This window comes from Microcaecilia unicolor, chromosome 4, assembly GCF_901765095.1.
Source record: "Microcaecilia unicolor chromosome 4, aMicUni1.1, whole genome shotgun sequence".
Taxonomy (NCBI): Eukaryota; Metazoa; Chordata; class Amphibia; order Gymnophiona; family Siphonopidae; genus Microcaecilia; species Microcaecilia unicolor.
In genome coordinates, this window is record NC_044034.1 from 97,131,972 (window position 1) to 97,144,634 (window position 12,663).

Below are 12,663 nucleotides of genomic sequence, written 5' to 3' on the forward strand. Positions count from 1 at the left end.
GAACAAGCTCTGTGTTGGCAGATTTGTTCTGAAATGCAATAGACATCCTGACCTAGACATCTCAATTCCAACTTCTACATCTTTTCTAAAATGGAGCTGAATATAAACAAGTGCTTTTTTTTTGGGGGGGGGGGGGGGGGGGAGGGGGGATGTGATTACTTGAAACCTCCTGACCAAGTCCAAATCGAAGACAGCACTAGAGAGTGGGAAGCAATCTGGGAAGAGGCTGTTCTGCTGTCGGACCCACAAGGGGTAAAAATGTAATACGGCACCATCTGGTATTGGACCCATTTGTGAGGGAACTCAGGCCCCCAACTGAGGCTTGTTCCCAAGGGGGAGAGGGAAATCACCCCCAAAGGACTGTTGCCTTCAATAAACCCTGGACTCGGTCTATGCTCCACAAGAAATCTGGACCTAAAGCCTTCCCCAGAGTTGCTGCACCGGGCTACATGTCTGAACCATCTGCTGCCATCAAAGAAGTACCGAGGAGCTGAAGGCAGGGCCAGTCCCCTATAAGGGGAATATAGTAACATAGTAACATAGTAGATGACGGCAGAAAAAGACCTGCACGGTCCATCCAGTCTGCCCAAGAAGATAAATTCATATGTGCTACTTTTTTTAATTTGTACTGTCCTCTTCAGTGCACAGACCGTATAAGTCTGGCCAGCCCTATCCCCGCCTCCCAACCACCAGCTCTGGCACAGACCGTATAAGTCTGCCCAGCACTATCCCTGCCACCCACCACAGGCTCTGGCACAGACCGTATAAGTCTGCCCAGCACTATCCCCGCCGCCCAACCACCAGCCCCGGCACAGACCGTATAAGTCTGCCCAGCACTAGTTCCGCCTCCCAACCACCAGCCCCAGCACAGACCGTATATGTCTGCCCACACTAGCCCCGCCTCCCAACCACCAGCTCTGCAACCCATTCTAGGCTAAGCTCCTGAGGATCCCTTTCTTCTGCACAGGATTCCTTTATGTTTATCCCACACATGTTTGAATTCCGTTACAGTTTTCATCTCCACCACCTCCCGCGGGAGGGCATTCCAAGCATTCACCACCCTCTCCGTGAAAAAATACTTCCTGACATTCTTCTTGAGTCTGCCCCCTTCAATCTCATTTCATGCCCTCTCGTTCTACCGCCTTCCCATCTCCGGAAAAGGTTCGTTTGCGGATTAATACCTTTCAAATATTTGAACGTCTGTATCATATCACCCCTGTTCCTCCTTTCCTCCAGGGTATACATGTTCAGGTCCGCAAGTCTCTCCTCATACGTCTTGTAACGCAAATCCCATACCATCCTCGTAGCTTTTCTTTGCACCGCTTCAATTCTTTTTACATCCTTAGCAAGATACGGCCTCCAAAACTGAACACAATACTCCAGGTGGGGCCTCACCAACGACTTGTACAGGGGCATCAACACCTCTTTTCTTCTGCTGGTCACACCTCTCTCTATACAGCCTAGTAACCTTCTAGCTACGGCCACCGCCTTGTCACACTGTTTCATCGCCTTCAGATCCTCAGATACTATCACCCCAAGATCCCTCTCCCCATCCGTACCTAGCAGACTCTCACCGCCTAATACATACGCCTCTCTTGGATTTCTACTCCCTAAGTGCATCACTTTGCATTTCTTCGCATTGAATTTTAATTGCCAAACCTTAGACCATTCTTCTAGCTTTTTCAGATCCTTTTTCATGTTTTCCACTCCCTCCGGGGTGTCCACTGTGTTACAAATCTTAGTATCATCCGCAAATAGGCAAACTTTACCTTCTAACCCTTCGGCAATGTCACTCACAAATATATTGAACAGAATCGGCCCCAGCACCGATCCCTGAGGCACTCCACTACTCACCTTTCCCTCCTCCGAGCGAACTCCATTCACCACCACCCTCTGGCGCCTGTCCGTCAACCTGTTCCTAATCCAGTTCACCACTTTGGGTCCTATCTTCAGCCCATCCAGTTTATTTAAGAGCCTCCTGTGGGGAGCCGTGTCAAAAGCCTTGCTGAAATCTAAGTAGATTACATCTATAGCACTTCCACGGTTCAATTCTCCGGTCACCCAATCAAAGAATTCAATGAGATTCGTTTGGCACGATTTCCCTTTGGTAAAACCATGTTGTCTCGGATCTTGCAACTCATTTTCTTCCCGGAAATTCACTATCCTTTCCTTCAGCATCGCTTCCATTACTTTTCCAATAATCAAAGTGAGGCTTACCGGCCTGTAGTTTCCAGCTTCTTCCCTATCACCACTTTTGTGAAGAGGGACCACCTCCGCCGTTCTCCAATCCCTCGGAACCTCTCCCATTTCTAAGGATTTATTAAACAAATCTTTAAGAGGACCCGCCAGAACCTCTCTGAGCTCCCTCAATATCCTGGGGTGAATCCCATCCGGTCCCATGGCTTTGTCCACCTTTAGTTTTTCTAGTTGTTGATACACACTCTCTTCCGTGAACGGTGCTATATCCACTCCATTCTCAAATGAACTTTTGCCAGTCCATCGTGGTCCTTCTCCCGGATTTTCTTCAGTAAAAACAGAACAAAAGTATCTATTTAGCAAATTTGCCTTTTCTTCATCATTATCTACATAGCGGTTTGCAGTATCTTTTAGTCTCACAATTCCCTTTTTAGTCATTCTCCTTTCACTAATATACCTGAAGAAATTTTTGTCACCCCTCCTTGCCTTTCTAGCCATTTGTTCTTCCGCTTTCGCCAGATGTACCTCTCTCTTGGCTTCTTTCAGTTTCCTCCGGTATTCCTCCCCGTGTTCCTCGTCTTGAGTTTTTTTGTATTTCTGGAATGCGAACTCTTTAGCCTTTATTTTCTCAGCCACTTGCTTGGAGAACCATAGCGGTTTCCTTTTTCTCTTGCTTTTATTTACTTTCCTTACATAAAGGTTTGTGGCCCTATTTATAGCTTCTTTCAGCCTGGACCACTGTCCTTCCACTTCTCGTACATCCTCCCAGCCCATCAGCTCCCTCCTTAGGTATTCCCCCATTTTACTAAAATCAGCACGCTAGAAATCCAGGACTTTGAGTTTTGAGTGGCCACCCTCCAGCCGTCATATCAAACCAAACCGTTTGATGGTCACTGCCGCCCAGGTGGGCACCCACTCGGATATTTGACACGCTATCCGCATTTGTGAGCACCAGATCCAGCGTCGCTCCCTCCCTCGTGGGTTCCATGACCATTTGTCTGAGCAGAGCACTTTGGAAAGCATCCACAATCTCTCTACTTCTTTCCGATTCCGCAGACGGAACCTTCCAATCTACATCCGGCAGATTGAAATCTCCCAGCAACAGCACCTCTCTCTTCTTTCCCAACTTTTGAATATCTGCGATCAGGTCTTTATCTAATTCTTCCAATTGTGTTGGAGGTCTGTAGACAACACCCACGTGGACAGAGGTTCTATCATCTCTTTTTAAGGTGATCCATATCGCTTCTTCCTTACCCCAGGTCCCTGTCATTTCGGTTGCTGAGATATCATTTCTCACATATAGAGCTACTCCTCCACCTTTACGACCCTCTCTATCCTTCCTAAATAGATTATAGCCTGGTATGTTTGCATCCCATTCATGGGAACCATTGAGCCATGTCTCTGTGATTGCAACAACGTCCAAGTCTGCCTCCAACATCAGGGCTTGAAGGTCATGAACTTTGTTACCAAGACTGTGAGCATTTGTGGTCATCACTTTCCATTTACATTTCCTGGTATGTGTTTCAACATTTGATATTTTGGTGTGTTTTCTGTCTTTGGGTCCCTCCATATCTTTTTGTTCCACCTTAATTTCTTTTGGTGTTTCTTCTGGCTCAGTTCTATTTTTAGGAACCTCACAGAGCTCTAATGGAGCAAAAGAATTCTGTAGGGGTAACACTTGTGAGGGTGTATGCCTCTGTGTCACATGACGAAGTCTGCCTGAGCCTACTGTGAACCATCTATTCTTAGGAGGTTTTATCCTTTGAGGCAGTGGTGTGAATTTGGTTTGATTTTGTGCAGTCTTAGAAGTTGCTTTAAGTGCATCTAATTCCTGCTTTAATTTACTGATCTCTTGTTTTAAACTAGCGAGCTGATTACAGATAGGACAAGCCTTAAGTTTCCAGATGATTGGCCTTGAAACTAAAGCTCCACAATTATTACAGAGAATAAAAGTCATCTTGATTTGTTGAATGGGTATGAATAGGTATTTTATGATGAGGCTTGACAGTGTACAAGATTAACTTTACTCCTCAGCAATTTGAGACAGTTGTAATTCGGGTGGAGTTAAGTTGTGATAAGTAGTATAGTTAGAATAGGGATTTAGGAAGTGTCAGTCTTGGGGTGGGTGGGTATAAACCTAAACTTGTGGAATGTGATTGCTGTAAAACCTATCTTAGGCCTGTATTAAGCCTCTTTTCTACAAAGCTGATTGGGACAAGGGGAGGACAAGGATAGTAGGTAGAGATGTGCAAAAAACCCACAGTTCTAGGGTAGGAAAAGCCACAAATATAGCCAGCACAAATCTTATCTGAGTTTCTCCCAGCCAGAGACCAGCAACACAGCTCTCCACAGAAAACACACTTGTGCTTTTAAAATGGCTGCAGAAAAAAAAACCAGGTGAACTGAGATAGATGGGGTGGGGGAAGGAAGGAGCTCAGAAACTTGGCAAAAGAAAGATTTCTAATACTTGCTGGCAGTTTGAAATCAGAAATCTAGTTTTCAGATTCACAGATATCAATAAACCAGTTTGAAACACAGTCAGATTATACAATCAGATCAAACACCTCTGAGCTTTTTTTCTCTGGCTCCATCTGCTGGCACAGGGATATAACCCACTCATCTGGTCTTCTTCGGCATAGACAAAGAAGCATATTTCTTCAATCACTGCAACTGCTTAGGGCAGTCTTCAGGGTTTGATTAGTAAGGGTATTAAATATAATAGAAAATAACAGAATTTACTATTTATGCTTAAACCTGCATGTGACTGGAATGTACACCTGGAATCAGGGGGTTTGGTTTTGGTATTTTAACATCCTGAAACCCACTAGAAAACTCCTTGTTTTGTTCCTTTTCATACCACGTTTAGAGCCTTATTCAATAAAGATTGCTTTGCTAGACAAAGAGTAGGGAGAAGTGCTTTTCTGTAAGGTCCTTAAATCCTGTAAGTACTGGATACAGAGCAGGCTAACCTGGCTTAGCTAGGCTCAAGAAGCATTTCATACTAGCCAGTCAACAATGATCCATATATCTTTCCACATCATATCTATTTTATCTTGTTCACATCAGGATCTACACTGCCAAGTCAAAAACAGTATAACATTTTAGCTCTTGACCAAAATAAACTTTTTTTTTTCATTTTAACTCTATTAAAATTTTCATTTGTACAAATCCCCCAACAAGAACCCCAAATGACATAAGCACAAAAAAAAAAATGTGGAAATACACAATAAATCCCCTAAACCCTCTCCCTCCCCATGAAATAGAATTCCCAAAGAAGTCCATATCCCACCTTGGTGGAACAATCTCCCCAGTGTCCAAAAACAAAACATCCATCATAGTATAACAATGAACAATCCACTGCCTCAAAAAAGTAGTGGAAACAGAGCAAATAACAGAACAATCTCCCCCTCCCACCCCAGTAACCTACACAACAGTAAAAATATCCCAGCTTAGACAACCAGAACATAGAAAAACATGACCCCTAAAGTGGCTCAGTGTGAAGTCTGGTGGCTAAGATTGCCCAGAATCATACTAAGGAAGAAATGGTTTCAGACTTTGCTTTGTGTACCCTTTTCTACATAGTTAGATAACTTAGATAATAACCCTGCCATCATAACAGGAGTCGCAAAACAGATTCAGAAGGAACTATCTTCGTATTTCACATTCGCACCACCCTTCTCTGCAAAATCGCTAGACATGGGAATAACACTCGAGCAACATTCTCAGAGATGTAGCTTGGCCGACATTGAAGGAGGAACAATTTAGGTTCTAAAGAAATTTGGAGGTGTAACATGGTGGAAGAAACTGGACACTAAAAGGCCCCAAACTGCTGTATAATGGGACATGACCACCAAAAGTTTTTATAGGACCTCTGTTCCTCCACAATGCCTCCAACAGAGAAATGAGTGGCAGGTGGAAATACGATGGAATTTAGTAGGGCAATACCAACAGTGGTATAACTGCTTAAGCCCATTTTCAACCAGATTATCTGATATCAAAAGCTTAAAGATATCGTGGTATACAGCCTCCCAAGATTTCTTAAGCAAGGGCTCAGCAAGATCCCTTTCCCATCAGGTAATATATGATGAATCCCGAGAGAGAGCTTCCAATAAGAGGCTATATAACAAAGAAATCAGCTTATGTTGAGTAACTCTGAAGTCCAGGAGACCCTCAAAGGGAGTTCTCACCGACCCCAACTCATCCCGGGTGACCAGACTATTAAGCAGATGGTACAGCTGTAAATAAAAGTAAAATTCCCTAGGTGGGACTTGATACTGGTGCTGTATTTGCTGAAAGGATAGGAGTACTCCCCTTGAGAACAGATGACCCACCGTGACACTTTACCCTCCCAAGACTCCAAAAGATACACAGGCCACGACTGTACAAAAAGACATAAAGCCATCAGGGGGACCAACAGGGAGAAGGATTTACCCTTCAGTAGCCTCTTCCTAACCCTATGCCAAATCTTTAGCACTAATTACAGTGAAGTGGGCAGATCACAACAAGATAATCTGTGACTCAATAGGCGCCAAATTAAATTAGCCCAGTGCAGATGTCCCATCAGAAACCAATTATACCATTCAAAAAGGTCTTGTAATTGAGCAGCATAAAAATATTTCTCAAAGTTCGGCACCCCCATCCCACCAGCCTGGGACTTGGCATAAATGACTCGCCTAGACAACCTGGGCGGTTGACACTTCCAAATGTAGGAAAATAAGCACCTCTGAAGCAATTTAAGCACGCTGTCCGGGATAGCCAAGGGCAATGCCTGATATAGGTATAACACTTTAGGAAAAACCATCATCTTACTGACAGCCACTCTGCCTAGCCAGGAATGATGCATACGATGCCAGCAGTCTAAATTAGAAAACAAGCTAAGAAGTAACTTTCCATAATTCAGCTTAAACAAGCTACCCAGCCTAGCTGAAATCCACACTTCCAAATACAAGATATGATACGAGGCCCTCCCAAAAGGGACTGTCCACTATAATTGGGGAAACTTGATCAGCAGTTAACGTGATATTCAACAACTCCGATTTGGAGGTATTCATCTTGAACCCAGAGAATTTCCCATATTGGTATAGCTTTGATAGAAACACAGGAAGCGATATTATGGGATACCCTACTGTCAACAAGATGTCATCAGCAAAGAGAGATATTTTAAATTCTTCCTGCCTTACACTGACCCCCTTTATACGTGGATTTCCTCTAATTTTGGCCACCAGTGGCTCAACCACTAGGGCAAACAGCAACGAGGAAAGGGGGCACACCCCTGTCTAGTACCCCATTTAAGATGGAATTTAGCTGACTATCCCCCATTAACTCAGATATGAGCTGTCAGATCAGCATACAAAGCCTGAATCCACAAGCAGAAATGTGGAATGAAGCCCATGCGATGTAAGGCCTGCAGAATGAACACGCATTCCACACAATAAAATGCTTTTTCAGCATCAATGGTCAAAAGAGTCATGGGTATGTCATGCCTCTGAGCGTACCAGATGAGATTCAGGGTATGCCTGATGTCACCTGTAGTTCTACCAAGAATAAAGCCGGATTGATCTTCCTGAAACAGCTCCCCAATAACCTGGTTCAACTGGGTTGCTAGAATTTTAGCCAGCAACTTGACATCCAGGTTTAAAAGGGATATCAGCCTGTACGACTCACAGGCCATAGGATCTCTGCTAGGCTTAGGCACTCCAGCCTCCATCACTGGTCATTCCATCATTGACAGAGGCAGGGGAGAGCCCTGCAATACCGAATTAAATACTTGAGCTAGGACTGGTGCCACCTAAGGGGCAAACACCTTGTAAAATTTTGCCACCAACCAGTCCAAACCTGGTGATTTCCCAGGCGGAACTGATTTGATCGCTCACCCCACCTCATCTAATGTTATATCACCCTCCAACATGGCAACCTCTGGTTCCCTAAGTCTCACCAGATCTAGATGTGAAAGACAGTCATCTATCTCAGTAACTGCTACAGTTACTTCAGAAGAATAAAGCCTCTGGTAGAATTTCATAAAGCTATCTCGTAAGGCATCAGGATCTGTCACCAAGAGGCCCTGATCGTTTTTTAAAGTCGTAATGAAAAATTGTATTTTGGCCTTCAATCGTTGCTCTAATTTATTTTATTTATTTATTTATTGCATTTGTATCCCACATTTTCCCACCTCTTTGCAGGCTCAATGTGGCTTACAATAAATCATGGATAGTGGAAATGTGAGGAGAGTAGACATTTGGTGTTACAAAAGGAATTGGGTTGCTTGGTAATGTAATACATAATAGTAGGAAGAAAAAAACAGAAGGCAATAATTTACATTCAGGGTATATGTGGGAAATTCAGATGACTTGGTCTTTGTGATAGGTCTTGTCGAAAAGATGGGTCTTTAGCAGTTTCCGGAAGTTGGTCAGTTTGTAGACTGCTTTCAGGTTACGTGGCAGTTCGTTCCAGAGTTGTGCACTCATATAAGAAAAGGTTGATGCGTGCATTAGTTTGTACTTTAGACCTTTACAACTGGGGAAATGGAGATTGAGGAATTCCAGCCTCCACATTTGATCCCTGAGGTGGGACTCCTGCCGCAGTTTCCTTTTCTTCAGTCTACTAGACCACTTAATCAGATGTCCATGAACGTAGGCCTTAAAACTATCCCACAAGGTACTTAAAGAAACCTTGGGAGAGACATTGAGAAAAAAATATTCAGGAATGAGAGTTTTAAATCCCCAGCACCTCCTCTTCCACAGCAGGATACTTTCATTTAGCCTCCAATATTGTAGCTTTTTATCTGGAGGTTCAAAGGAGCATTCAAACCTTAATGGCGCGTGGTCAGACCACATGATGGCATCAATTTATGTTCCCTTAACCTGCAACAAAAATGCTCCATCAGTAAAAAGATAATTGATCCTAGAATAGGACCTGATGGGGCTCTGAAGAGTCCTAGGATGATGCTCCCTCCACACATCCACCAAACCCAGGGTTTACAACAGAACTTTCAATGCCATCCTATCTGCTGCCCCTGCCCTAGATACAGAGGTACTATCTGTTAAGGGAGATAAAGTCAAATTACAATCACCCCCCAATAACCAGATTCTAGGCGGAAGGGCCAATAGTTTGGTTACTAATAGTTCATACAACACTTTCTGATTCTGATTAGGGGCATACACCAACACCAAGTTATATTTGCAGCCCAGCAACTCCAAATAAACAGAAATGAAGTGACCATCAGGGTCTCGCACTGTAATCTAACAAGCATATTCATATTCTTATAACAGAATGTCCATCACATTAACCTTTTTTTTTTCAAAGGCAAAAGAAACAATTAGGAAAAAGTGGCGACTTAAGCAAATGCGCCGCTCTCCTTTGAAAATGAGTTTTTTTGCAGAAAAAACGTAGGAGCCACTTCTTTAAGTGAGCACTGTCGCTTATAGGGAGAGTTTAGACCATGGGCATTTAGGGAGACTACCTTATGAACAGGCATAAGAACCTGAATAAAGGAAGCCTCAACCCCACAAAGGAGGGATGCACTCACATCAACAGGACTATGTATATAAGACCATTTCACAAATCATTTCCCCCACCCTTCCCCACCCCCCTTCTCCTCCTTTCCTAACCTCTACCCCCCCCTCCTCCCAGCCCATGCCAGCTCCTAGCCATCACCTAAGCAACAGTCTAGTAGCAGGAGGAAGGACCCCATCCTCACCAGGCATGTAAGCAAAACACAAACATACCCTTCATAATACAAGGTTAACACATTCTCATCAGAGTGTGCATGTCTAGATAATCACACGTTATCCTCAGGAGCTTAGTCGAGATCGGGAGGCGGGTCTGGTGGTTGGGAGGCGGGGCTGGCGCTGGGCAGACTTATATGGTCTGTGCCAGAGCCGGTGGTGGGAGGCGGGACTGTTGGTTGGGAGGCAGGGATAGTGCTGGGCAGACTTATACGGTCTGTGCCAGAGCCGGTGGTGGGAGGCAGGGATAGTACTGGGCAGACTTATATAGTCTGTGCCAGAGCCGGTGGTGGGAGGCGGGGATAGTGCTGGGCAGACTTATACGGTCTGTGCCAGAGCCGGTGGTGGGAGGCGGGGATAGTGCTGGGCAGACTTATACGGTCTGTGCCAGAGCCGGTGGTTGGGAGGCGGGGATAGTGCTGGGCAGACTTATACGGTCTGTGCCCTGAAGAGCACAGGTACAAATCAAAGTAGGGTATACACAAAAAGTAGCACATATGAGTTGTCTTGTTGGGCAGACTGGATGAACCGTGCAGGTCTTTTTCTGCCATCATCTACTATGTTACTATGTTACTAAGCAACTCGTGTCCATAAATGTCAATCATAAAGGCCTCAATAGCAAACTCTCTCAAGAAAAGCCTCAAGAAGAAACTTTTAAAAAGAGAGGAAAAGGAACAAATCCCTGCCTGGCTACACAGCCATCCCCAGCCTGCTGGTAACCGCTGACATTTAGGTAGTAGTTGCTTAACAGGAGAAGCAGACATGGAAGAATCATCTCCATCCCACCGGCGAGCGATCTTAAGGCAGCGATTGCTTCTTCTCTAGTTGTCACACAAAAAGTCTTGTCCTTAGCCCAGAAGGCAAGCCCTAAAGGAAAAGTCCATCTGTACCTGACCTGCTCATCCCACAACCTCGCAGTTACATTCTGAAGCACCCTGTGCCTTCTCAGTGTCATGAGCTATAGGTACAGAAAGATTTCCACCAGGCAGGTATCCCATGTGAAGTTATCTTGCTTGCGCACTGTCCGATAGATGGATTCTTTTTGCACAAAGTGGTGATAACAAACCACAAATGTCCTTAGGTTGAATGGCTCACGCCAGTCCCAATGCATGATGAGCCCTATCAACTTTGGCACTGCAGGCCATCAATGTAACCCCATCTTGTGCCAAAAGTGCAGTGGAGAACTTCTGCACTACTAAGGTACAGTCAGTGTATTTAGGCACTTCTGGCAGACCTCTAATACACAGGTTGTTTTGTAGGTGCTGGTTCTCAAGATCCTGAAGGTGCTCTGCGAGTTCCAGAGACTGTTGTTGCATGCTAACAGATTTTTGCACCAATTCCTGAGTTTGTGAGATTTGCTCTTCCAATCAAATTCTGTTTCTTCAATGCGGTGTCCTAGCTCTGCTATATCCACTTGCAACTCCTTATCAAGAACTGCAAAGTCCACCCAGGATGCAGCTATTTCAGCATTCAGCTTGCAAAACAGTCCTCTAATTTCCACCAGCGCTGATGATGACTGCTCAGCACTACCATCTCAATCCAACTGTGAGTCCAGGAAACTGGTATCATACGAAACCGATGGAATCGTGGCCATATTGCTCTGCTCCCCACGTAGCTGAGAGAGGCCTTGACAAGCAAACTCCTGTAAATCCACCGTTTTTCATTTGGTCACCATCCTGGGTCAAAAGCCCAGTGAAAAGAAGATTTCCTGCTGAGGTGCTTAAAAATAGGGTAGTAAAATGCCAGATTACAGATTCCACCAGTAGGACAAGAAGCCCCAGACTCAGGCGTCCATGTGGCTCTGTGATATCACTTCCACTCCACAACTTGCCCAAACTAAAAACTTTTTAGCTTTAAACCTCACTATGTACATTATTACTTAAGTTTTCTCTAAACTGAATTCCCTGCATGCAAAAAAAAAAAAAAGGGGGGGGGGGGGGGACGACATAGACCTACTGTAGATAAAATACTGCAATGGCATTATGTAACAGGTTAAAAGATGGCAAATAAATCTAATTTTCAGACACAGAATACTGTAAAGCCAGTTTGTACCTTTGTCATGAATGCCTCCAGCTGCTCTACAAAAAGTCTTGTTTGTTGCTGAATGAACTGTTCGCAAGCTGACTTGAGGTAGCGATCAACATCTTTCTTAGAATCAATATAATGTTCTTTTATCTCCGGGGTGCCCTGGAATAACAATAAATCTGAGTCCTTTTTTGTCATCTTTACATTCTGGATATGTACACATATGAATGAGTTTTCCTTTCTAAAGGCAAATATCAAAGGCTCCATATTACCTGCAGCAAGAACTCAAGCAGTGCGTTGTTGCTGTTTAGCCTGAAAAATCTCGGAACAGTCTTTGGGTTCAGGATTTTAAATGCTGCATCTGTGAAGTAGACAGAGCAGTCAAAGGTGGAAACATACAGGATCCTAACACATAATTACAACAAAGGTATTCTGGTTTCCCCTCGATAACAGTGCAGTACTAAACAAAATGTCGACTATCACAAGAGATGGAATGCAAGTGGAAACACACATGATGCCCATTCAGAGAGTCACCCACTTCAACAGCACCTTCTGACAAAGTCTAAACACTCAAAAGTCCCATCACTTCACACAACAATCAACTGCGAGGCATTTTATATAGCTGTTATAAAACATCTCAAGTGCTCAAGCATCAACTAGAAAATGGTCTTAGCTGCTTCTCCAGACCAGCTGGCTATGCTGACTACCTGGATAAAGC

At 44.2% G+C, this 12,663-nt stretch overlaps 1 protein-coding gene across 1 annotated transcript in view; it reads right to left on the bottom strand.

The window, feature by feature from the left end:
* COG3 (component of oligomeric golgi complex 3) overlaps nt 1-12,663 on the bottom strand; it is a 155,623-nt gene that overhangs the window by 15,639 nt on the left and 127,321 nt on the right. Inside the window, 2 exon segments of the mRNA XM_030200514.1 lie at nt 11,973-12,107; nt 12,218-12,306. Of these exon segments, the coding sequence (XP_030056374.1) occupies nt 11,973-12,107; nt 12,218-12,306 (224 nt within the window).